Source organism: Sabethes cyaneus, chromosome 1, assembly GCF_943734655.1.
Source record: "Sabethes cyaneus chromosome 1, idSabCyanKW18_F2, whole genome shotgun sequence".
NCBI lineage: Eukaryota > Metazoa > Arthropoda > Insecta > Diptera > Culicidae > Sabethes > Sabethes cyaneus.
The window spans coordinates 153,580,360-153,607,919 of record NC_071353.1 but is presented as its reverse complement, the minus strand read 5'-3'; the positions used below and the strand labels follow the sequence as shown (position 1 = coordinate 153,607,919).

Genomic DNA, 27,560 nt, shown 5'->3' with positions numbered 1-27,560 from the left:
TCAGAATATTTTTTATAAATTTGCGCATGGAAAAATCTACTCAAATTCATATTCGTACAGGATTCGAATTAACAGTTTTGGTTTCCCAGATGTGGCTAAATTTCAAAGATTAGTATTTAGTATGGTATCCCTTGCTCATTGCAACTGCCTTTAGTCGTTTTGGAATGCTGTCTACGAGTTTTTCCATGTATTCGGCGAGAATTTTGTTCCATGTGCTTTCTAGACCGTTTTTGTTGCTTCTAAGATCGTTCTATGTGCTTTTTAAGATCGTTTTTGTTAGAAATCTGATAGTTTTTAACTTTTTTGTCTAGATATTCCTAAAGGTTTCCAATGAGCTTAATAACTGGAGACTGTGGTCGAGTATCAAACATTTTGAACGACGGTTGTAAAGTAACCATGCGCGCGTGCCTTAAGTGCTTTGTGCTTTGGGTCATTGTCTTGAAAAAATTTGAACCTTTGACTAAATCCTATTTTATTGGCACTTGGCTTCAAATTTTGCTTTAAATGTCCAACCAAATAGACATTTTGATCCATTATGCCATCGATGCAGACTAAACTGCCAACGCCTTTAGCTAGATCCACCCCCTTCATCACGCCACCCATGCCGTGTTTAACCGCTGCTTTCAGATTTTTTACATTTGGAATTCACGTCACTGCTTCACTAATGGCATCCCAAGTGGTCTCTTGTCGACACATTTCGGCGACAATATTCTCCGCGTAAAGAGTGGACATCTCTCTTCGCGCTGCCTCAAATCTAGGGCAGTCGAACACTACATGTTCTGGCGTTTCATCCGCGTGTCTACACTCTGGGCAGAGGGGTGACCTTGCATGTCCGAACCGATATAGATACTGTCTAAAGCAGCCGTGGCCAGACAGAAGCTGCGTCAAGTAAAAGTTGACTTTTCCATGCTTTCTTTTCGTGTAGCCTGTCTTCGTGGACATGTACCGATCCGGAGATGGCGACCGTCATGACTTCCATATTCTCACAGCCACCCTCACAGAGTTTCCGTCGAGCTTCGAACTGTTCCGACGAGTTCGCCGCTTCGCTTACACCTCACCTATCGAGACGTGCACCGATCTAAGGATGGCGACCTACATGACTTCCATCACAGAACAGAAGTGGAAGTCCGAACGATTCGGCGATCAAAACTGGTAACAGAGTCTTTTTTGCTTTTATTTTTCTTTTGGGAAGGTTTTCGCACAGAAGCGAATAACAGCAATATAAGCAGAACGCTCGCTACCAATCGCAGAGCAGATTTCATATGCTTTCGTGTGCATTCGTAAGCGTTCGGGTGTTTTCGTCGAAAAAAGTGACTCGCCACCGCCAGGTTCACTAGTATCTGCAGAAAGTAGCAAGTACCTGTTTGGATTTTAACTTCCACTTCTGTTCTGTGCTTCCATCCTTTCACGGCCACCCTCGTAGGGTTTCTGACCATCCAGTGTCGCTGCTTCATGCTTGCCTCTCCGCTTTCACTACGTCTGTTCAGGTGTCCTAATTAGCGTTGTTTATTCGTTGGTCGTCTCTCCAGTTTTGTTGCAGCTGCACCATAATCTGTGCTGTTACACTGTTGACTGCATTCCAAATACTCTCCTTCCGACACATTTCATTTACTACATTATCCACGGTTAAAGGTGGCATTTCGCTTCTCACCGCGGCATATCTTGGGCAATTGGTGGGCCCCTCAGCTTCGAAACCTTCGTAACAACCTCCGTAAAATGCGCAACCAATATTTCTTTACTAAAAGCGAATCTGATAGAGCTAAACTTCGGGAGCGTGAGGATGAGTACAAAGCTGTCCTTACCGCAACATATGACAATTATTTGCAAAGGATTCAGTCTGCCGTTAAACAGGACCCCTCCTGTTTCTGGAATTTTGTTAAGAAACGTAAAACTGGCAACAATGTTCCTCCGTAGGTCAACTTCGAGGGAACAACTTCTCACTCGAGCTCAGAATCAGCTAATCTTTCCGCTACATTTTTCGAGGGCGTCTTTGGTAAAGCATCACCCGTCCAGCGACACAACTGCTTCGACAACTATATACCAGGTCAGTTGCACCGATCATCTCTAACAGCCAGCATGGATTTATGAAGCATCGTTCAACAACATCAAATCTTATGTGCTACGTCACAGCGATATCACGTGAGCTAGAAGCTAAGCGACAAGTGGATATGATCTATTTTGATTTTGCGAAAGCTTTTGATACTGTACCACACAATCTCATTGTTGAAAAACTGAACTACATCGGATTTCCCTCATGGTTTACTGAATGGCTTTACTCATACTTATCCGATCGCAAAGCATTCGTTACAGTAAATTCTGTGCGCTCCAGATCATTTGACATATCGTCTGGTGACCCTCAAGGCAGTGTGCTTGGCCCGCTCATCTTTATAATTTACTAGCTGACCCGACAAACTTCGTATTGCCACAAATTAAACAGTGTTGTACAGAAATCGTGAATCTCGGATGACCTTTGTCACAATCTCGAGTTTAGCAAGTTTCTGGGGAGTTCATGGGTGTTTTAATATACGAATTTTGCTCACAGTAAAGTAGAAAACAACACCCCCCATTGTTTAACCTGATAAAATAAAGCGGATAGCATTTAAATATTCGGCATCATTACAAACCATTTCGCAGAATACCAATTTTGCGAAAAACCTTACGCGGGATGTACCATTTCACGGAAAATCTTTTCGTAGAAAGTACCATTTCGCAGGGGTGACCCAACTGAAGGAAAGTAATAGAGGTCAGTAGATCTAGGAAGATAAATAAACCTAGATAGAGGTGCTCTCTACAATGCCCCCCTCACCCCCTCCCGCAGTGGCCAGCACTTCCGACGACAGGTCGCCAGCAACACTCGCGGCCTGTGGCCGTCTTGCGCTGAATCATCTAATGTTACTATTGACAGTTTTTGGTGGTCTTGTTATTGACTAATGTATTATGAAAGAGTCTAAAATATCTCGAGTTCGATTTGTTTTTGAGTTACGCAAAAATTTCTGTTTTATTTGTGTGAGAGTCCTTATCCCCCTACCACAGGGGTGAGGGGTCTCACACCATCATAAAAAAAATTCCTGCCTCAAAAACCCCCACATGCCAAATTTGGTTCCATTTAGTTCTCTAGTTATGAGGATATTTGTATTTCATTTGTATAGTAGCCCCCTGCTATTGAAGGGAGAGGGGTCGCAATTCACCATAGAAAAAATTCTGTCTCCAAAAACACCCACCTGTCAAATTTTGTTCCATCTGCTTGATTAGTTCTCGAGTTATGCAGAAATTTGTGTTTCATTTGTATGGGAGCCCCCCTTCTTAGTAGGAGGAGGGGTCTCTAACCATCATAAGAACCTTACCTGGCTCCAAAAACACCTATATGCAAATTTTCACGCCGATCGGCTCATTAGTTTTCGATTCTATAAGGAACATACGGACAGACAGACAGACAGAAATTCATTTTTATAGGTATAGAAGATGATACGTAACAGAGAAAAGGTAAAGAAGGCTTTTTTCGGTTATCCAGCAGCAAAACTATTGTAAACATCTCTGAACGTTTGCTTCAATAATGCCACCGTATTTAGGTAAAAAGAGAGAACATACCGTCCTGTAGCGTAAGCGAATAACTTGAACCGCAATTAACGTATTATCAGTATGAGAAAAGTTTAATAACACTTCCAGGTGGACAAAAAAGGATTTTAGAAATGCTTGTTGCGTAATCAAATCATCCGTTTTCCAAACCATATCATTTTCTTTTTGAACTGTTACTTAAACGTTCCGGATATTCACAATGTACCATGCGCCTCCATTAAGTCAAATGCCCATCTAAATTTCAAGTTAAGCTTTTTCAAAAAAGTTCCATAGGCTACACCTATACGAGCAGTGCAGTGAAGTTCTAGATCAGTGGTGCCCAGGCATAGGCATGGTGCGGGCCAAATCAGGTCGCCCATGAATGCCATGGGCCGCAGTAATCTCTGGCCATTCCTGTGCATAACAAAATGTAAAATAGGCGACAACAAAAACCATTTTCTAGGAATCATCATGAGATTTAAACCGGAAAGCATTCAGATTCACAACATGCGCGAGGCATAACGATTAAACTGAGGGACTCCTATTATGTCATCAAAAAATTTTCTCCTAAGTTCACCATCTTTCAAACCAGTCCGCGGGCCGCACGAATCATCTTAAAGGGCCACATGCGGCCCGCGGGCCGCAGTTTGGCCGTCACTGTTCTAGATCGACAGGATTACACTATGGTGTATATGGTAAAGCTCTAAGCCTGTGACCTATAGTGATGTGTCCTTGTGAGTGCAAGAGAGCCCTGGTTGATTGCAAGAAAATTTCTATCTTTTACCATCAAAAATACGCAATCGTAATGCGCACTTATTGCTTGCAATATAACGAAAAAGTCCGCTCAAGATACCGAAACTATTTGACTTTTGATGGAAGAATTTTTCTTGCAATCAGCAATAAATCGATTAAAAAAAATTGACAAATTTTGATCCATTAACGAGTAATGCGATTATCGAACATCCCTACAACTTGAATCGCCGATCCGCCAGAAGTGTCAGAAAGTGCGTCGAAATGGGAACACTGCTTATGCACATGTGCACAGTGTTGCTTCGGTTGCTTTCAGGTGCTTGAATACATACAGTGGTGCTGAGAATTATAGTACCCAGCATATAAAATACATATACAACAGGCGAATTAGAAAGCGGCTCGTCGTTATCAGCTCGCTCGTCGACGGAAAGGAATTAGAAGGCCGGCGCAGAAGAGGCACGTATTTATTTACCAGCAAACGAAAGGATTGCGGTACGTCAGTTGAACAATATTTCCTTGAACAAAACGGTAAGGACAGTAAGTAAATCGTGAGAAAAGGTTAACTGTTCCTAATTGATGTACAGTTAGGTTCGATTAGTTTCAATCAACGGACGATAGTAATGTAGGTAGTCCGGTTCGTGCCGTGAATCAAACGCAAACCGGTCAATTGGTACCGAAAATAGATGAATCGAGCGCTCATATGCGAACCTTTAGTTAGTAGAGCAACTACAACGTCAAGGTCTGCCACCGAATCCACAAAAGAACAACCAACCAGCTGTGAAGAATTAATTTCCAACCAGCTCTACCGAGCAGTGTGACTTGTGTAACAAGCTTGCCGGATTGATTAAAATATAACATGCACTATAGGAAAATGTGACGTACAGGCTGTTATCAGCTTCAGATTGATTAGGTGCAGTTAGTTGAGTTAACGTGTCTACAATAAATATATGGGAAAGAAAAAAGTCAGTCTAAAAAACACTGTCGATGGAAGTCTAATGATGTAACTTTTCCTGACACACTGTGAATGAATGCGTAACAGTTTGTGCATCAGAACACACGTTCTTGCATCATTATCTATTAGGGGAAATCCATTGTGAGGGATTAAAAAAGACACGTGAGTAGTTCAGCACGAAATCACGATTGTCATCGTGATTTTCCATTTAAATCATATCATAAGTTAGTAAGCAGAAATTATCTAGTCTGGTTTAGTTGAAGTGCATAAAAAACGTTGTGTAATGTTGCATGTGTCAGCGAATTGTTGACTGAGTGCGGTTCCAAAGTACAATTCTGCGCTAAGTACCTATACCTCGCCGTCACCGGTGAGATGCATCGTTGTTTCAATTTGTTTTACTCTAATTTCATCATCTGATATTTTTCTAAATTCATAAATATAAAAAATGAATAAATTTCTAACAGTTAATGTTTCCATTTTAGTGGTGCATCAATAGCGGAAGCAAACTTTGAGTGAATCGAACTGTTATCAATCAATCAGCACGATTATACGGAAAGCGTAGAATTCAAATCACCCATTTCGCGAAACTAATCTCTACCGAAGATAGTCATCTCAATGCCGGCGCAGAAATAGAAAACAATCATCCACCCGTAAACAGAGGCGATAGTAAAAGTTCGTACATCATCATCAGTATAGTATGGTGAGGAATAAGTCACCGCAGGCGACGGCAGCCACTGAGAGAACCGCAGGAGTTTCCGCCAGCAGTGCCGGTGGTTACGATAGGATTCCCTCCGGTAACGACGTGCCGTCGTCAGTTGAAACACGGCACCCGCGAGGTGCAGCTGATCCAACGAGCAGCAGCTCGAGTACCGCAGCCGTCACCACAACCGCTGCTGCAGACAGCGACGTTCTAATTGCCAAGTAAGTAATCATAACCGTAGGCAAGGTATAGATAAGGCTTATTACCAATTTTTACTAGTTTAAACAACCGACACATGCCTTCCCTCTAGTCGCGTAGGTCACATGTAATTGCCGAAAAAAAAAAACGGTTGTACTCACGTTTTGGCTGATGGCGGTGCATGATGGTCGTCACAGCAGCTAGTCTGATGGGGCATGATTTGCAAGGTACCGTTCAATTGTTTAACTTCCCACACCACAATCGTCGTGTTCGGTCTGATAAGATAGGCAACATTGTTGCTCCTTCGGAATTAGCTCTTCTTTCGAGAGCGGCGCGGTATGGCTCTAATAGCTCAGCTGCAGTTTTTATTGGTGCACTTTAACCCGTGATCGTTTTGATTAATTTAATTGCCGCTTCACTCCAGACAAAATGTACCTTGAACAGGTTCCAAGGCAGTGCAAAATTTCGGGATGCGGTTTTTTGTTTTTACCTCTTACGGTGATTACCCTGAAAGTTTCGTAAATTCTTCTGTTTCATAAATTTCCCAATAATAATAGGTTATGTAGTTTGGTCAGAAAGTGTAATGGGAGTGATTACAAGCTGCTGCATAAATTGTTGCGCATGTTGTGCCAACATTCGCACACGAGAGGATGCTTATTTTAAAACAACAAATTGAGGTCACAGTTCATGTGTGCGAATCTATACGTATGGTAAACAGTTTTGTGAATTGTAATCTTCTTTATTGGAGCAAAAGAAGTAAAAACATGCCACTATCAGAACGCGTGCTGCGCTTTTGCGTTTCGTTTCGCGCGCAGCTGCACAGCGGTTTTAAAAAATGGCATGCTTTGGTTTTCAGCTTCCTGTCTAGATTTGATCGATGAAGAGTAATTTGACGTAAGACTACGTCACTAGCTCTAACCTAACCGCAGAATTTCATCATTCCAAACAATCTAGATTTAAGCTTTATAGCGCAAAGAATACGTAAAATATTTTAAATGTTTTGCAAATTTTGCAGGGAATTCAAAGGTTTCCATAATAACTGATTCGAAATGGGTGTTTTCTTAATTTCAAGTTTAAATTTCCTCATAGGTTTGGCCCAGTCACGGGCGATAATTACAATTCTGTTTTGTTCAGACCGAAGTGAACTCATTTAATAGATTACATAATGTCATCATTTGGGTTCTGGACAAGCTTCATTTGCTGTTTTTTTTGCTCAGTTTAATGCGCATTTGACTAGAGCGCTTCAGCGAAACAGAATTCGAAAAAGTGGCGCATGTTAATGAATTCTCGAAAGGGATACGCGGGAGTACCGTAACAGATTGTTACACGCACAAGATGTCATCTCGGTATGATGAAGCTCTTCTGTCCGAAAACCGTCGGCTCACAAAAAGAGAGGTCTTCTGAGTGCTGATGATGGCGTTTATATTGTATGTGATAATGTTCTTGAAGGTGCTCCTAGAAGACATCGATCATCTGGGATGATCCAATCTAGGACGCACAATTCGAAACATGGTTAACGTGACTGACAGTTTTTCCGTAGATAACATCGAGACACCTTTTCTGGACTAATCCCATGGACGTACTTTGCTGGAAAAGATCTGATTATCGACATTACTGTAATGTAACAGTATATTCGTCGCCTTTCGGGTAAATGAGATCCTTAAAACCACGGAGATTAGCGAATGGCGGTGGGTTTCTACAAAGCAAAACGCTGCCGATGATGGAACTAAGTGGACACGAGAGAATCAGATTTTTTTTTCGACAAGATAAACATAAGTGCCCTGTAAAACCAATCGTCGGAAAAACTACCGACGATGAACTACGACCACACTTGCAGTTTTACGAATCGGTAACAAAGCGAGTGTTAGATCTGCAAACCTTTTCCTCGCAGTCCCCAACTCAGAAGTACCGTTGACAACGAAGAGGAATTCTACGCGCAGTTGGAGCTGCACAAAACATGATATCAAGTCGGCCAGGAGGAGGAAAACAAACCGGTGATTTGAGGGTTCAACGCACACCTGCTAACCAACGAACTTATCGAAATTGCCGCCGTACGTAACGTAGTATCTTCCTCCAGTATAGACTCCTACGCAAGTACACCTGGAGGTCACCAAATCAGGCAGAATTACAGATCGATCACGTTTTGATCGACTGTCGGCACTTCTCGGACGGATCATTGACTCGGACCATTACCTAGTGATGGTTAAGATGCGCCCAAAACTCTCCGTTCTGAACAACATTCGGTACTCCGCAAAATACGCGCACTCGAAGCTGTGCTGCCGTAAAGGGACGAGCTGGACGAATCCCGTCTCGATGACTGTTGGAACACCATCAAAACAGCCATTAGCAGTGTACGACAGAACGTGAAAAGACACAAACGACGGAGTTGGAGCGGCTGCATCGTTCTTAGGAAACGAGAAAGTTCTACCAGAAACTAAACGTATCGCGCAAAAAGGCTTTGTGCCGCGAGCCGAAATGAGTCGCGATAAGAATGGCAGTTTTTTGACGGATGATCGGGAGGTGACCGAAAGGTGGAAGCAGCACTTCGATGAACATCTGAATGGCGCCAATGCGGAAAACCATGGCGGCGGGGAAAGCAATTTCGACGGGCAAACGGAGAAGAGGAGCCAGCCGTAACTATAGGAGAAGTTAAGGAAGCCATCATGAAGCTAAAGCACAATAAATTGGCTAATAAGGGCGACAAGTTGGACTGATGTGAGAACTATCGACCGATCACTATTCGCAATGCCACCTACAATGTGCTGTCACAAATCATTTTCCGCCGACTATCGCCAATTGCGAATAGATTTGTGAGAGCTTATCATGCCGGCTTCGTGGCTGGTCAGTCTACAATGGATCAAATACTGCGGCAATTCTCCGAAAGGATCGTAAATCCAGAGCTCTCACGCACCATTTGTTCGTTGACTTCAAAGTCGCATATGATACAATCGACCGGAAAGAGCTATGGATCAAACTGATTAAATCTACGATGGATGGTACACAGTACAGTGCGGATTTCGGGTGGATTGTCAAGTTCATTCAAATCACACAGAGGGCTTCGTCAAGGTGATGATCTATCATGGCTGCTGTTCAACATAGCGCTACAAGGTGTTATGAAACCGAGCGGATATCAACACGCGGGGCACGATCTTCAAAAAATCTAGTCAATTCGTCTGCTTTGCCGATGTCATGGATATTATCGGCAAAACATCTGTGGCGGTGGCTGAACAGTACACCAGAATAAAGCGCGAAGCAGAAAAGATTGGGTTAAAGGTAAATACGGCTAAAATAAAGTACATGCTAGTCGACGGAACCGAGGCCGACCTACGCCGCTTGGGCAGTAATGTAACGATCGACGGCGATGACTTTGAGGTAGTCGACGAATTTGTCTACCTTGGCTCACTGGTGATGGCGAACATTGATAACAGCCGTGAGATTCGGAGGCGTATTATCAGCGGAAGTCGTGCTTACTATGAGTTTCACAAGCAATTGCGAGCAGACTAAACCTCGTACAAAATGTACCCTGTACAAGACGCTGATCAGACTGGGGTCATGAAATATGGACAATGTTCGAGGAGGACCTGCTCGGAGTTTTCGAACGACGAGTGCAAAGAACGATCTTCGGCGGCGTACAGAAGAACGGAGTATGGAGGCTGAGGATGAACCAGTAACTCGCACAGCTCTATGGCGAACCCAGTATCCAAAAGGTGGCTACAACTGGACGAATACGATGGGCAGGGCATGTTGCAAGAATGCCGGACGGCTACCCTGTAAAGACGGTGTTCGCCTCAAATCCGGTAGGAACAAGACGACCAGCAGCATAACGAGGAAAATGGTAAGAGCAGGTGGAGCGGGATATGGCGGAGAGTACTCGGTGTCGTGAAAAATTGGCCTGTTCCGGACTAATGATTGTAGAATACTTGAAATGGTTTAGTAGAGGCCAAGACCGATGTATGTTATTTACACCGATACCCGACATGTGTAGAGACGAGGAGAGAAATCTGATCACAAACTTACACGGAATGGTGGACAGAACGGTTGATAAGCCATGCAAAAGGGTTGATTATGTGACCTTTTGAAAACTAAACCAACACGGAGAATAAAAATGTAGTTTCAACCATATTTATGGTTGTTTTACGCATAAACAAAAATTTCGTTTTGTTTCAAACTGAAATGTATGATTGAAATGAAAATATTTTTTGTTACATCAATGTCTACTTCAATTTTGAAAATACTTTACTTTTAATTCAAAACTGTTATTTACTTGATTCAAACAGAATCTCGTTTGGAAACAACAATATTTTCAGGTTGTTATAAAAATATTTTATTGAGGCTTAAAACAACAATCATTTTGTTTGAAACAAACTGGAGCTTTTTCGCTCCGTGCAGAATTGTCCACCAAACTCGTCCTTTGCTGCATAAGAATGTAACGTCTATGTCTGAAACTGTAAGTGAGGTCAGAGGTTCACTTCATACGCTTGTAGGTAAAATTGAGAAATCTCTTTCAGTAAAGGAAATTGCGCTTTGTTCTTTCCTGGATATTGAAGGAGCTTTCGACAATACTTCCTATTCATCTATGAAAGATGCTATGGAACGAAGAAAATATAATACGCACATATTCGACTGGATTCATACCATGCTGGCAAAAAGAGAAATCACTTCTGAGCTTGGAGGGTCCTCTATGCCAATAAAGGCAATGAAGGGATGTCCACAAGGAGGAGTTCTTTCACCACTTTTGTGGTCTTTAGTTGTAGATGATCTACTTAGGAGTCTAGAAGCTGAAGGTTTCGAAGTTGTCGGCTTTGCAGATGACCTTGTCATCATGGTGAGAGGAAAATTTGATAACATAGTTTCGGAAAGAATGCAACAGGCTCTAAGGTTTACCCAATCTTGGTGTAAGAAGGAGGGCCTAAGCATTAATCCGACAAAAATCGTAATTGACCCTTTCACTAAAAGGAGAAAACTCAACTTAAAGCTTCTCAAGCTTGAAGGAAAGCAAATAAAATTTAGTGAACAGGTAAAATTCTTAGGTTTAATTCTGGACGCAAAGCTAAACTGGAATGTACCTCTCGACGTAGCGATAAACAAGGCAGTCAGTGCATTGTGGCTATGTTCAAAAACCATCGGAAGGAAATGGGGCTTAAAGCCAAAAATGATAATGTGGATCTACACATCTCAAGGGGTCGGACACTCAGCACATTGTGCCCAGGCAGTCCAGAGATATCAAGCGGCACACCTCTAAAGCCCTATAAAAATAACATTTATATGGCTTTACACACCTCCGGTTCAATGTTACAGATGAAATGGGAGCACTGCCAGTTGTCAAAATCATCTCGCACGGTTGCCAGATCTATCAGATTAGAACGAATTTAACAAATCTTGCAGTCCGGCACTTTCGGTACAGCATCGGCACAGTTCGGCTTGTTTCAAGTCGCCTAACATTAAAACGGCTGTGCTGAGTGACCGACCCCTTGACACATCTATTATAAAACCGAAAGTTACGTATGCTTCGTTAGTCTGGTGGCCAAAAACAAAGGAGGCTACTGCTGAATCAAAGCTTGCAAAACTTCAACGACCTGCGTGCATTGTAATAAATGGAGCAATGCGTAGTACTCCATCGAAAGCATTAGATGCAATTCTCAATCTTCTCCTTTGCATGAATTTGTGCAATTGGAAGCAGAGAGGTGTGCTCTGAGGCTTAATAAATTTAAAAATGTTTCATCGGATCATTCTGGTCACATGAGCATTCTGAATTACTTTTAAAATAGGGCCTGTGTTAAGTATGAATGGAGATTGGATGAAAGCTGAGGGTAACTATGATACTCCCTGCAAAGTGTGCGAAACATCGCACCACGATTGAGAGGTTGGAGTTCCTATGGTTCGTCAAGGATATTTTTCACTGATGGCTCAACAATTGGGTATTTTAATTTTCCCAAAAAAGTGGATTTTTATATCTCATTTGATAGCCCGTCGTTTCCTGAATCTAGCAGTTCTTTTTATATTTCAATTAAGTCAATATTCGATTAAACAATTAATAAAAATCAAAACTAGAATGATTTGCTGTTTGACAGATATCAACCAAGCCGATTGATTGACTTGATGTCAGAAGTTCTCTCCCTCTCTTCTATCTCTCTGATAGAGCTCTTCATTTTAACCGAGCTTTTAAAGCTCTCATATGAAACCTGTATCGTTCGATGACCATAGTGTATCTATTCACTGTGTTGTCTAAGACGAGCTAAAAAGAAAAGTGGTTTACTTGTAAGCTATCGTCTTATTCCAAAATTTTTTTTCAAATATAAAAAAAATGTTTTTTCATTACTTCCATTAGTCAAATTCGGAAAAGTCTTCATGTAGCGATTGAATGGCATCATATCTTGTCAGAATATGCGGAAATGTATATACCACTAAAATACCCAATTGGTTCAAAAACTGGTGCTGGAATCTATGGCCCTGGAACAAAAATATCAGTGGCAATGGGAATATGGCCAACTGTGTTTCAGGCGGAGATTTTTGCAATAATTGAATGTATAAGTGTTTGCTTGAGGAGGAAATATAAACATGCAAATATTTGCATCTTATCTGATAGTCAAGCAGCACTGAAGGCACTAAGTGCTTGTCAATGTATTTCTAAAATAGTTTGGGATTGCATTCTTTCTTTGCGACGTCTATGTCAAATGAACTCAGTCAATCTGTATTGGGTTCCAGGACACTGCGGCATTGAAGGCAATGAAATAGCAGACGACTTAGCAAACGAAGGCTCTAACTCACAATTTATTGGTCCGGAGCCTTTTTGCGGAATATCAAATTGCGCAATAAAAATGGAACTTAGACGCTGGGAAGAACAAAAAGTGACAGTCAATTGGATGGCAGTCAGAGGATGTAACCAGTCCAAAAGATTTATAACTCCAAATGCAAAAACCACCAAAAAGCTCATAGAGCTCAATAAGAGAGCTCTTTGTACATACACTGGCCTAGTAACTGGGCACTGTCCGAGTAGATATCATTTTAAAAACATTGATCGGGTTGGTAATGATATCTGTCGCTTTTGCAATCTTGAAAGTGAAACTTCGGAACATCTCCGGAGTGATTCGCGATTGGGGCTCAACTGGTAAATTGTAAACAAATCGTTTTATCACACCATCAGCCTTAAAAAGACTGATAATATCCTTGGCAAGAATCCTTTCTTCTATTTTAATCGTTAAAATTATTTAAAACATGTTTTTAGCAATGGGCGATAGAAGTGTTTAATCAAAACAAAAGACAGTTTGCAGTTTAGCCCCTCGCATTGTTATGAAGTGACAGGCTTATTTGCAAATCGTTTTGTAAACAGGCGATAGTAAAGAGCGAAACTGCGTTGTTTTCAAAACACAGGCGCATTGTAAACAGGCGAAACTAAATAAAAAAATCAAAACAAGGCGAAACAGGGCTGGGCGAATCTCATTGTCAAAATGCTTTGAGGCTCATTCCAAGGGGTTCAACTATAAAACTTAGATTTTGAGCTTGAATGCACAAATTTTATGCAGTATTGTTGTGAAATTATAAGATTGATTTATTCTACACCAATTTATGTCTTTAAACTTGATTTTTGTAACTTTTATTTAAATTATGACTTGAAAATGTACTGGCAAATTATCACAGTGATATTTCTCATTGTTCACACTTTGTTAGTTGCGCCCTTATCGCGAATCACTCCGGATCTGTTATGCAGTTGTGGTGCATTATATACGAGCAGATTTAAATTTCTCGACAAGGGTTGTTTATCTCCCGGTGAGCTTTGGTTTGCTAATCCCGGGAAGGTTATTGGTTGCATATCTGCACCATGTCCATACCTGACTGGGAATGTGTAGCGGCAAATGGCCAATCACTTGTATCCAGCTTTTTACGAGCCATAATGGCGGGCGTGCTCGTAATATTTGAACAGCTTTTTTTGACATTTCCCCAATACTTCGCACGTTTTCTTTCCGCGTATTCATGGTAAAACTAAAGGAATGTACGGAAAGAAAACGTGCGATGTATTAGGGAAATGTCAAAAATGCTGTTCAAATATTAAGAATACGTCCGCCATTATGGCTCGTAAAAAGCTGGATAATGGTGTTTGGTTTGCCTGACACGTATAGCAAATAAGGATATACTACAAAAGTTCAATTCAATGGACAAAGTAGTTTAAGTCCCCCCTAACAAAAAAAAAAGAGGCCAGAGGTATCGCAGTGAGTGTTTTACAGCTTCCCAGTGCGTTGGACCAGCACACATTTGAAAGGACTCAGCTGCTTAACGGTGTAAAGAATATCGGGTGTTATACATCGCGCTAGGTAACGTATGCATTACTGATTGATTTCGCTAGGATGAAGATGAAAAAAACTACAAAAGATGATTCAACGGAACAAATTTTCTTTGAATCTCACGTTTATTAAGCCGGCTTTACGGCAGTTGGCCGCAACCTTAGCCATGGCTGATGAAAAGATCGGCATGTTCTTCAGTTCTTTTGCACCTTCAGCAGCACCTTCTGGGCGATTGCCTGTTGCTCAAATACGGTCTCATAAAAGTGTACATTTCGGTCAGATACTTCTTCGCCGTTTGGCTGTTGCTCCGGCCTCCCGGTCGAAGACGCGGAACGATGAAGCTACCTCCCAGATAACACAAAATCGTAATAGAAAGTTCACATTAAATCGTTTTCATGTCAGCTTCATATTGGAGTTGTATAATAATTAGAGTATGTCAATTCGAAGTGAACAATAAGTTGTTTTGCAGTCGTGCGTGTCTTCATATACAATTCATGACTGTGAATTATAAAGCAGGATAGACAATTGCAATATTTGATTATCATATATTCAGGAGTATTTAGTTGCGTGTTATAAAAACTGCGCAAAATAGAATTACAAATAGTTGTCAAAATTTTCGCACGTATATCGCCTCCACTTTGGTACATATATGCTCTTATATGGCGTGAAATATAACTTTTTCGTTCAGATATGATTTCGTATACCTTAGTTGCAATCGAGATATACAAACCAAATGGTTTACTAGGCTTGCTTTCGGTATTCCTCTTCAGCTTCTGTTGTACTTTATAGCCGCGCAGCGGCCGGATTCAGGCTTCTGTTCGACGCTTTTTCCTTTCCTCTAAAGAGAGAGGATGTTGTAAATATCGAATCCGCTATATCCGGCGAACACGATGTCCAGCTTCATCTCGGGTGGATCTAGCAGTATAAACAAAGCACTGAGCGTAGTTGCTGCACTGTTTTCGCCTTAGCACAGCAGGGTTGCTGCCATTGAGGGGGGTGGATTCACTACCAGGTGTCAGCGTAATGGCAAGAAAAATTGTTAAATTTAGTTTATTTTTGATTTTTACCTTTGTTATACTATATAACAAAGGCTTACAAATTGGTCGAAAAACACGAAATTGATCCAAGGCCCGGAGGGCCGAGTCACATGTACCAATCGATAGGGTTCGACGAACTGAGCAATGTCTGTGTGTGTGTGTGTGTGTGTGTATGTATGTGTGTATGTGTGTTCGCTCCGAATTTTCCATCGCCTGTTACTCGGCGATGGCTGAACCGATTCGACTGCTATTACTTTTGTTTGAAAGGTATTATTGCCTAGTACCGTGACCGCCCCTAATTCTGCGCAGCTCCTAATTCTGCGCATTTTTCTTTATATGAGTATTTTTCAACATTGTGCATAACTATGAGCATTGCGTTATTTTTTTATAAATGTCTGTTGAATATTACGCCATTATTCACTAACGGGCCATAATATTTGAGAGCGAAATAATTTAACGTGAAACTGAAAGTATTTTATATCGCAGAAAACATCGTCGTTAGCACCAAAGCTAAGATTGTCCTTCTAGAAAATTAACAAATTTATGATCGAAATTCTTTGCAATGATCAAATCACCCAGCATAATTAGAAAGAATAATTAGTTTTAGTCATGTTTTAGACAAAAAGAGTGATTGCATGCATCGCTTTCCTTAGAAAAATGCGATGCAATAATGCGCAGATTTAGGCACAGATTTTTTATTCATGTTCCAAATTCTGCGCAGTAATGTATCCTACGAAGAAATCGCGAAAGAATACACAACCTCGCCCAAATGGCTGAAGTATAGAGGCATGAAAATTCAAGTAGAATCTTTAACTTGCATTGATTGGCATCCTGTGCTGTGTCTCGGGGTCCGAACCAAAGAGCGCCAATTCATGAAACCATGTCTTCAACTTTTGTTAATGTCCAACCTCATGGGGCTGTCAGAGAGTGGGGAAGTGGTTTCTATATGAAAACACAATTTTTAGTGTGTAAAGTGTAATGTTCAGTATGCAGAAAACCCGAATCAATTTGCCCTTCACGTTATCGAGAATAAAACATTAAAATGAGGCAATCAAAATGATAACAATATTCTTTTGCCACCCGGACAGCACAAGAAGGCCGGATCATGGATTTAATTATGGTAATGGCTAATGCCGGATTTTTTTGTGTGCTTTCAGCGTATAAAGACATAAAAAGCATGGCAAGAGTATTTATTTTCACTTTTTGGGTGCGCAGAATTAGGAGCAAATATGCGCAGAATTAGGAACATGGGCAAGAAAGTGCGCAGAATTAGGCACCGTGGATAAGTTTACAAAACGAAAAAAATACTCAATTGTTGGTCGACTTATAATTCCCATATTTTTTACCAGATATTATAGACCGTAGCACTACACGTTGCTGCTATCCACGTTGTTAATTTAAATCTAGGATACTTAGAATAGCGGAAGAATCATAAAAATGTCTTAACTGCGCAGAATATGGTACGTTCACGGTATATCACTATTAAATGGTTTTGTGGTCTGACTTTTCGTTTGAAAGTTATAAGCAAAAATGTGAAAACTACGTGACACGGTTTTCTCCGGAACCACGCAACCAATTTTAACGATATTAGTACCAAACGAAAGCTCTTACTATTACTAAACATTTTGCTAAGTTTTATTGAAAACGGACAAGCAGTTTAAAAGTTAGCCTTGAAAAACTTGTTTTGACTAGGTACGAATGAACGCCTGTTTCTCAGAGATGGCCAAACCGATTTACACGCTATTAGTTTCGTTTGGCAGGTAATATAGCCGGATAGATCACTTTTGAATGGTTTTCTGATTGGACGTTTAATTTGAAAGTTATGAGCAATCGAATACACCACACCAAAATTAACAATAATTTATAATGATTTTGACCAAGATAATTTACCTAATATCAATTATTTTAATATCAAACGAGAGGTTTTCACACTACGAATATATATGCAAAATTACATAAGAATTGGTTTTACCGGTCAAAAGATATTAACCCTCGAACACTCGCGCCAACTTTTATAACACGGTTACTTGCGCGCACAATAGCCCAAAACCAAAGAAAACCTGCGCACTAGAGTTTTGACTGGGAAAACTTGGTTTTAAGTTTATCGAACCTTTGGAAGAGTTTCTTAAAATTGAAAGCTCTATCGTCTGGTAGAATTTGAATTTTGAATAATCCCCCTAAAAGTGAAATAAAAAAATTATTTTCTTTCAGTTTCAATACAACACATTGATGTGTTCTGCAAACTTTTAGAGCATATTATTACAAGAAATTTGGCTGAAGACAGTAACCTTCTATCTCTTCAGTGAAGGTAGAAAAATCTTATTTAATGTATATGAATTTGTAAAGTCAGTTTTTCTATTCTAACTCTTCTTGTAATTGTTGTATGACTTTTTCATGTATTACAAAGTTGTACAAATAATAAAAATATACAACTTTGCTGAATTTAGTATACCTCTGTTTGCTTGTTTAGCAACTGTAGAACTTTAATTGTAAAAAATAACCTGATTTTGACCCCGAATTACTCGATTACCAACAGACGGATACATCTTAAACATTTTACATTTGCTGGAAGTTTTGCTGCATACAGACACCATTTTTCCATATGAAGAAACGAGAGAAAATTCCAGTTGGGGTCAATTGCGGTACACCTCACATGCTACTTGCTTCGTTTCTGTGATGTCGGTTTAAGCTAATCTTGTTTCCTAACAATTTAAAGTATTAATGCATTGAATAATTCTGACATTTTGCTCATAACAAGTTTACTGAAGAATATACGTTAGTATATACGTAATATACGATTTGTAACTTTATAACAATATGGCATTCAAAAACCTACAAATGTTGTACAAAATACAACAGCGTGAGTAACCGAAAGTTAATAAAAATTGATGAAATTTATTCAAGAAAACTTTATTGTTGTGAATCAAATAGAATGGCATTACAGGAAATTATGCATAGTTCAAAAACTTATAAACTAGACCTTTACTACGCAATGCATATGTTAAAGAATAATATTTTATCTTACAACTCACTTTAACTTGGACTTACCCTCATTAGTAACAACTTACTCAGCAATTTCATGAGAAAAGGAACTATCAAAATTTATAAGTGCTTCTATTTGGTTCAAATTTTGTAAACTTATTCAATTTCCAAAAATTTCATGTAAGCCAAACATGTCGATTTCTATCTCAAATAGCAAGTAAGATCGTATAACAAAGGTTCCTTTCACCAATAGGTGGATTAAATCAGGTTTTTTACTAGCGATAGCAATATTCGATAAAGCACATCGACCAAAACATCGCCCGATGAAGATGTTATGACCTATCAGGTAGTCCATCGCCGTCGTAAAACTAGCTCCACCAACTAAATTGGAGGTTATGGTGAGCTTGTCACGTCGTAGGAATGCCGGACGGCAGTGCGGCAAAATCTGTTCTCTTCAAGGAATTACATACAAATGAAGGAGCTCAACATGCTATGTAGTTGGCTTGACCAGATTGAAATTGAATTGCGAGCGTCAAGATGCTCAACGAAATGGCGATGAGAACTCTACGACTCTAAGCTTCTAAAGAAGAAAAAGACCGAATATTTGACAAACATTATTGGGTTTACCCGCCAATTGGGTAAGACCCAATTTTGCACCACTTTTTCGAGCGTTTCGATTGGTATCTCAACAATGACCTGGGTAAAATGTTCTTCCGAGGCCACAATCGTTACCGGTTTATCCGTATAGATGAGATTTTGCGTAACCTCACAAACAGTAGTCTAGTCACATGATCTATGTGGTCAATAAACACGTCCTAAATAAGATAAGTCCTAAATAAATAAGTGAGAATAATTCTGGATTTAGTTTTCAAATAGCCACTGCAAAAGGGTTGATTATGGCAAGCAACGCCCTGGCCAATAGAAAAAAAACTAAACGCTCATTTTATAATTAGTTTTGGTTGGAAATGTTTCCGTATATTCGAATCTTCACTGGGTTGTGTTACTAGAGTCAGTAGAATCGTTAAACAAACCTCGTAATTGTCCTGTACTCTAATAATCAGCTGCAAAGTCTGTCGATAAAGAAGGGTCAAGTCTTAAAGACGTTTGTATCACAGGCTTTGCTTTTTAACAGTCAAAAATATCTGGTGAATGGTAGCATCCGCCATATTCGCCAGACTTGGCGCCATCCACAATACATTGTAATTGTAATTGTAATTGTAATTTATTAGAGATACGTTAACCACTTAGTTTAGAACTTTGTTCAGGGTCAAGGATTTGTAAAGAGAAACATTACAGTGGAAATCCAATAAGTAAGCAATTAAGTTAAGTTAGCAACAATGAGCTGTGCACGAATGATATTAAGTTATTAAATATAGAGCTATATATAGTTTAGATAGCGGATATAGTCACTGGTTATTCGGGAGAAATCTCTTGAACCCACTTATAGTTGGTTGCTGCTTTGTCGTCACGGGAAGTCTGTTCCACATCAGCGCTCCAGAGATCAGCAAACTTTTGCGCCCAGAAGTTGTGTGTCTTGGGATGATGAATCCGCGGGTTCTTTCGTGTTGACTACGTTGTAGATGCTGAAGGAGATATCCGGGTAATGTTCCGATATGAGCGTGTCTCATAAAGCAACACATACGATGGTTGTAGTTTATCAGAATGTCACGTCCTAGTATAGTATCCCGAACTGTCGCAGTCGATTCTCTTGAACGAAGGTTAAAGACGAATCGCACTGCAGCTTTAAAACAGCGATGAAGCCGCATTTTTTGGTCGGCAGATAATCCTGCATAGTAAATGACGTCACCGTATGTAAAAAATGGGATGATCACTGATTGCACTAACTTCTTGCGTGTTTGCGTGGATAATACTGCAGCAAATCTCCGAAAGGTCTTCAGGGTGCTAAATACTTTCGCAACTACGTTGTTGATCTGAGGGTTCCATTTCAGGTTGCAGTCCATGACCAACCCAAGGTTAGTCACTTTTTCGGATAATGGAATTGCCTCTCCACAAAACATAATAGGCAATCGTGGCACTATTTTACCTTCTTTGCAGAATATGATGGCTTTTGTTTTCTTCGGGTTGGGAAATAAATAATTATGAGCCGCCCAGCGCTCGATTGCAGCTAGATCACGGTTAACAATCGCAATGAGTCTGTCCACTTCCACGATTGGCCCAGAGATATATAGTTGTAGATCGTCTGCATACAGTTGGTACTGACATAGTAGCTCGCTTGGGAGGCTGTTGATGTACATGGCAAACAGTAAAGCACTGAGACATGAACCTTGGGGCGTACCGTCTACTGTTCCCCTTTCACCTGATGTAGAATTGTTTACTCGGACCATTTGCTTGCGATTAGAGAGGAACGATGCGATGAGATTCCGTGCTCCATCTGAGAAACGGAAATCACTGGATAGTCTATTGCTCAAGACCATGTGGTTAACACAATTAAAAGCGAGAGAAAAGTCTACTAACACCATCACCGTACAATGCCCATTATCTAGGTTATTATATATATCATGACTAACCTTGGCTAAGGCAGTTGTTGTACTATAACCTTTCCTGTAGCCAGATTGGTTTTCAGCTAGAAGCGAGGGATTGGTTGCTTCGAGATACTCAGTCGTTTGAACCAGCAAAATTTTTTCTAGCACTTTAGAGATAGCCGGAAGGACACTGATTGGCCTGAAATCCTTAAGCGCTACGGGATTCGAAACTTTGGGGATGGGTGTAACGATAGCTTTTTTCCATATGTTTGGAAACTCCTTAGCGTCAATGATGGCATTATACAAATGTGCCAAAGCAGGAAGGACGAACGGGCAAAGCATTTTTATGATCTTAATCGGGATGCCATCCGAGCCGATGGCATTTGATTGGATTTCCCATACTTTTGTAGAAACTTCATTGACTGAAGTATGACGGAATTCGAACCTTTCAAAGCCATGGACACCAGCAGTGCTATGAGCTGGGGTTGTATGCCGGCTGACAGTTGGGGAGTGCTGTAATCTCTGATGTCCTTCTGCGAAAAACTGGTTAAGTTCATTGGGGTCAATTTGTTCACTTGCCACGTTTTTCTTTGCGTTATTGTGGATACCTTCACGACGTAGATTATTCCATAACACTTTTGCTGGCAAATCGTGAGCGAAGTTTCTTTCTGCGTATTGTTTTTTCGCAGCGATCGAAAACAGAACGCGCTTATTGGAATATGTTACACTTCTGAGCAAGATGTCAAATCTGGTTTGATTCGTTGATTCGTCACAAAAATTGCAAAACACACCTTGGGTTCAATGAAATACAACCATGACCTCACATCTAGGTTGTCTTATGTCTAATTAGCGTAATAAAGTAATTTCAAGAATAGTGTTTTTTTCTCCTCACATACAACAGGATAATGTAAAAAACCTACCGAATTCGTCACCCCATTTCAAAGGTTGCTTTGTTCTTAAACGACACACGCGACACAGACTAATTTGCCAAACGTCAGATACCTACCTGCTATGCGAGACGCTAGGAGGAGTGCACCGGCAAAAGGAAAACCCCAATTTACCGCCTCACTAATTGCGGCAATTCAAGTTCACTGGTTCTTTGCCTGCAACAACCGACCTTATCTAATCACTGCTCTAGCCATTGAAACATTGGCTTAATTTTACATCTATCCTCTCTCGGTTTGCTTTCAGTCCATCGTCGTCGGTGCTGACCGAAAGTTACTACCTGTTGCGAAAGCCGACCGCCATGAAGCACAAGTTGGGAGGAATTCGGGACACGTTCCGGAACCGCAGCGTTCTGGTGGACGTGCTGGCGATTCTGTTTGGGATCAGTGCCTGGATCGGGGTGAATTCGAGCTTCGTGCAGCTACCGCTGCTGGTTAGTAGCGCACCGGAGGGATGGAACCTCCCGTCGTATATGGTGATTATGACCCAAATTGGGAACCTGGGACCGCTGCTGTATACCGCGGTGCAAAAGTGGAAAGTTGCCCGGGATTCGTTCATCATCTACGGGCTGCTGGTGCTCGGGTGCGTGGGTTCGATCTGTATGGCGTTTCTTTATCAGAGTACGGCCTATGTGTTCGGTGCCGAGCGGTCTGTTGCTATGCTGGCGTGCGTTTTTGCGCTCGCACTGGTTGGCTGTACGAGTTCGGTGCTGTTTATGCCCTATATGGGACGCTTTCGGGATGTCTATCTGATAACCTACTTAATCGGGGAAGGGCTTAGTGGATTCGTACCGAGTATTGTAGCGTTGATTCAAGGAGTGGGGGGGAATGCGGAGTGCATTCCGCACAATTCCACCGATCCGGATGCACCGGACTTTATTAGCTACACACCACCGCCGCGGTTTGGTTCAATGGAATATTTTATCTTTGTGTTTGTGGTCTTCATCGTGAGTACGGTGGCGTTCACCGTTCTGGACAACCACAAACGCTGCCGGCAGGAGTACGCGGCCGTTGTGATCAGTCACGGAAATGACTACACCTACGAAAGTGGCCACCAACCGTCGTCGGAAACCGCGTCGTCGAACGACGACAAGTCGTCGAACGTGAAGCTCGAAAAAAGCAAAATTCTCTCGAATCGCAACTATGCCTATCTGATGGTGCTGCTGGGCGTTTTGTGCACCTTCGGGAACGGTATTTTCCCGAGCGTTCAGTCGTATTCTTGCCTGCCGTACGGGAACGTAGCCTACCATCTGACGGTTACGCTGAGCACCATGGCCAATCCGGTGGCGTGTTTTATGGCACTGTTCCTGCCGCACACCTCGATACGTGCCATAACGTCCATTTCACTGCTGGCGGGCCTTTTTACGGTGTACGCTCTGGCAACGGCTTTCATGAGCCCCACGCCACCGTTTGTGGGTTACGTATCCGGTGAAATCCTAGTGGTAAGTTGATTTGAACGAAAACTAGCATCCTTGCCATGCTTAAAAGCTTTTTTCGTTTCAGATTCTCACCTGGACCATTCTGATCGGGTTGGTCAGCTACGTTCGGCTTTCGATCACGACGGTTTTCCGCTACCAGGGTGGCCGGTCGCTCGTTTGGGTCGGAGCCGTTACGCAGATCGGTTCGCTGCTCGGATCGGTTCTATCCTTTTCGCTGGTTAACTTTACCGATATGTTTCAACAGTACTATCCATGCTGAATGGATTCGTGGGAAGTGAATTTATTACCGTTTGTTGACTGATTCAGGGTTTTTTGATGAACAAATAGGATTTTTTTCATGTAATTGTAACGTTACTTATTAGGTAGGACGAGCCTTAACAGACAACTGCATTTAGAGCTTTATTAGGGTTTTCAAATTCTGTTTCTAATTTATGGTTTTTGTTTTTCTCGTGGAATTTCTACTAATTAAAAAAAACAAGCACGGCATGTTCGGCATAGTGAGGACAAATATTTTGCTCATTTGTGCAGCTATTAGGTTAAAACGAAAAACTTCCACTGTAATTTTTAATCGCTAGATTGCACCCGTTTCGTTACGTTATAGGTAAATTATTGTGTGTAGCTTTGTGAGCTCCTCTTTAGCCTTTAGACACAGTCAAACTTGTGTTGTCATCTCAATTCATTTAAATATACCAAATAACTCGAATATTGTTTTATGTTGAACGACCAGTGCGAAGCACCGTCATTAGTGTGTGTCAATGCTACAGTGTGTGAAGCGTTCTGTGTTTGTCCAGCGGTAGAAACTGTAGCAGGGAACAATATTGAGATGATAAAGAGCTTCCAGAAAGAAACTCCATTGTTGTAAGAACCCGGATAGTGCTTTTGTAGAGGCACGAATTGAGAGGGGTTGGAAACCGTAGACCATCCAAGTATGCCTTGGATTGTAATCACCATAGTAAAGTAAGAAGTTTTCATTCTCCTTTTAGGTTGTTTGTCGTTCTATTTTCCTCGTTGGTTTTTTATTTTAAATCATAAGATCTGGTCTAGCCAAGTCTAGATGCTACATTCCGTTTTCCGAATCTTTGGGTTTCTTATTTTGTTCGACAGTCTCTCCCGGGCGAGATGCGCACATGCGACGACTGGTTTTTCAGGGCAGCGATATCCATTGGAAGGAACCATTGCTTCCACCTCTATTGCATAACATCTAAATAGACAGACAGTGGGCCAGTTTCATTCTATTTCATCATTATTGTTTTTTTTTAAACTTCGCAGTTAAAGGAAAGTTCATTGTTTCTGATTGGTTGACGCCCAATCCTCTTATCTGGTTATCAATCTGCTAACTATCGCGGAGCGTTCGTAAAAAAAACGAATGATTGGAAAATTTCCAAATGCGTCGGTATCGAGATTAAATACAAAATGGCAGAGCAAAGCAGGCCATGATGCTGCTAAAGCGGAAGAGAGTTCGTACTTATTTTCTCTATTGATTTTGTCGGCGGCTTCCTGAAAATAATAATTGTTTATTTAATTGGCTTCTTGTCTTGAGACATAACCTCGTCCCCGAATGTACGTGCGACTATGGGGAACGGAGTTTCCGAAATTGCTCTCATGGACTCCCAGCAGAACCGTAGTCACCCCTTTCCTGCCAGCGTTCAACAGTCGTCTTGATCTTAAGCGCGGTCACGGGGTTTCCAAAATTACATTCATGTCAATTACAAATTTGCTTTGCGTTTCTAAACTATTAAATAACTCCGCCAGTGACGGACCTTTACTAATAAACCGCCACGTGTGGCTCCCTAAAAAGTCAGGATAAAGGAGGAGTGTTAAGATTTGTCACTCGGCGTGCGGCTTCGGATGGCTCCATGGCAAATTTGTGGTGGATCCATCCGAAACCGCACATCGAGTCTTCCGCGGCAAAGGAAGAGGAGCCCAATCGTCGATGCAATGCGACCCGCGCATAGGGATGAATGCTTGGGGGGGTCTAATAAAGTTTCCCAAGGTCGAACGAAGCCTGCATGGTACCAGAGCACCCTGTGCAGTAAATTGCTCCCTCTGTTCCAAGCTGGTGAAGGACAGTTGATTTTCTCCCCAGCAGAGCACAACCATTGCCATGGAAAACCTTACAAAAACAACGACCCCAAGAGTTGGTGATAAACACCGGAGTAGGTGTAGAGGAAGTGCGCACTCCGATCGGCACGGTCGATACTAGTGGAGTGATGGACACAGGGATGGAAGAGGACTTTAACCTCGACAGCATGTCGCTGGAAGGAGGACTCTCGGTTTCATCCCTGATCCTAAACTCGCCAACAGGGAATGCGGAGAGTGACACAGATAACCTTCCCGATCCGGCGACGCTGCCTTAAGTCAAGGGGCAACCTGAGGCTTCCGGAGATGCGGCCAAGCATCTCTCCAATGAGCAACGGCGACGGCAGAAGCGGTATCGTAGCAAGGGCTACTCAAAGGAGGAAGCGGAGGACCTAGCCCTTCTGCTGGCCGACCAGCCTGCCCAACGAGACTTGGTCGTTACCAAAAGGCAACGATCTGCTGATACGGCGTCCCCGAATATCAGCAACAAATGTCCCACTAAAAAGAGATCACGCAGCCGAGCCTGCGCGGATCCTTCGGCACCAAAACCATCCTCGGGGTGCACTTACAGGGAAATGGTGGATGCTTTCAGCGTAGCCATAACTACGGCCGATTATCCCGTTTCCCTGTTCACTACGGATCAGCTTCAGACTGTCCGCGCCGCCGTTCTTCTGGATCACATTGCTGACCAGGAGACTCCAGACATTAGGCCAAAGTTCAGGAGCTGCCAGTTCAAGAACGGCCACTTGACACTGGCTTGCTCTGACCAGAACACGATCAAATGGCTGGAGCAAACAGCATCTACTCTCGTCCCGTGGGAAGGGGCACAACTACGGGCCTACGACATGAAGGACCCCACCTTCATAGGATACTTACAGGACAGTGTCGGCACCACGGACGAGAGAATTTTGAGATTCCTCCAGAATCAGAACGACGACTTTTCAACACAAGCGTGGCAGATACGCCGTCGCAATGTGTTTGGAAATACGGTCGAATTGTTGATGGAGGTTGACCAAAAATCGACAAGCCAGGCAAAGCACGCATGCGACAGGTTGGCAGAGGTCTGATCAACACAGGCGCAACAGTCTCTGCTGCAAAATCGAGGAAGGTACGAGCGGAATTCCCTTCTGGGAGCGCCCCGCCACCACCAAGACAATGCAATCCCGCAACGTTGAGGTTGGCAAGTGCGGAACTTCCCTCCGGGAGTGTACAATGCACTCCTGCGAAGACTAGACGGGCGCAACGAAAACCTCGCAAGAGGCGTACGCAGCAACCACCAGTCGATAGCAAACCTCAGAGGCTCAAGCCGCCGTTAAGTGCGGGTCGGACATCTGTGGCCTGTCGCCTGCAGCAACCGAAGCCTGCCGGTGTGGGCGACTCGGCCGCTCAACTCAGCGAAAACGCTGCTGGTATCCGTACGCCAAGGCTCGATCCATCAATGGATCAAGCTGAAAACGGTAATCCTGCCACAAAATGAGCAGCTTTCGCTGCGTTCAGGTGAACCTCCACCATGCCAAGGGCGCACCTGCCGGAGGTTCACCAATGAGCTGCAGAATGCTGCTCTGATCCAGGAGCCATGGATTAACGATACCACGATCCTCGGTCTATCTGGCGCTAATGGTAAGTTGATCTACTGCAATACACAGTCCAAGCCGAGGACTGCCCTTCTGTTAAATAAGAAAAGAACATTTTCTCCAATTACAGAATTCATCCAACGCGACGTCGTTGCCATTACGGTGGTAGTCCCGACGACTAGAGGGAAGCCGGAGATAGTCGTTGTGTCCGCCTACTTTCCAGGGGACAAGGACGAAATACCACCGCCCGAGGTTGCTGAACTTGTGCGGTACTGCAGCGCAGTCAACAAGCCGTACGTGACAGGCTGCGACACAAATGCGCACCACACGATGTGGGGCAGCTCGGACACAAATAACAGGGGTGAGTACCTACCTACTCCCTCACCAAATACAACGCTGAGCTACGCAAAGCCAAAAGGAAATCACGAGTTAAATTTTGCGAAAGCATTTGAACTCTGCCAGAGGCTACGCGTCTGCAGAAAGCGATGTCCAAGGACCACTGCAATGTTCTAGGGCAATTGAAAAAAGAGGATGGGAGTCTCACTGTTATCACCAGGGAAACTCTGGAAGTTCTAATGAACACGCACT

At 42.3% G+C, this 27,560-nt stretch overlaps 1 protein-coding gene across 3 annotated transcripts; it reads left to right on the top strand.

The window, feature by feature from the left end:
* The first annotated feature begins 4,696 nt into the window (after positions 1-4,696).
* Positions 4,697-24,008, top strand: LOC128737884 (riboflavin transporter 2). 3 transcript variants are annotated; one of them, XM_053832640.1, is made up of 5 exons: positions 4,714-4,833; positions 4,890-5,419; positions 5,740-6,178; positions 22,128-23,322; positions 23,384-24,008. In XM_053832640.1, the coding sequence occupies exons 3-5, from the start codon at positions 5,955-5,957 to the stop codon at positions 23,576-23,578; spliced, it is 1,614 nt and encodes a 537-aa protein (XP_053688615.1). In that variant the 5' UTR covers positions 4,714-4,833; positions 4,890-5,419; positions 5,740-5,954; the 3' UTR covers positions 23,579-24,008. The 3 variants fall into 3 exon arrangements, with proteins under 3 accessions (XP_053688623.1, XP_053688615.1, XP_053688608.1); XM_053832648.1 differs by lacking the exon at positions 4,890-5,419 and having other exon boundaries at positions 4,697-4,797; XM_053832633.1 differs by lacking the exon at positions 4,890-5,419.
* The last annotated feature ends 3,552 nt before the right edge of the window (positions 24,009-27,560 follow it).

Bases quoted from the DNA above. Each gene is read 5' to 3' on its own strand.
- LOC128737884 (XM_053832648.1), top strand. From the start codon at position 5,955: ATGGTGAGGAATAAGTCACCGCAGGCGACGGCAGCCACTGAGAGAACC. The intron at 6,179-22,127 runs GTAAGTAATCAT...GTTTGCTTTCAG, and splicing joins AGCGACGTTCTAATTGCCAA to TCCATCGTCGTCGGTGCTGA. The intron at 23,323-23,383 runs GTAAGTTGATTT...TTTTCGTTTCAG, and splicing joins TATCCGGTGAAATCCTAGTG to ATTCTCACCTGGACCATTCT.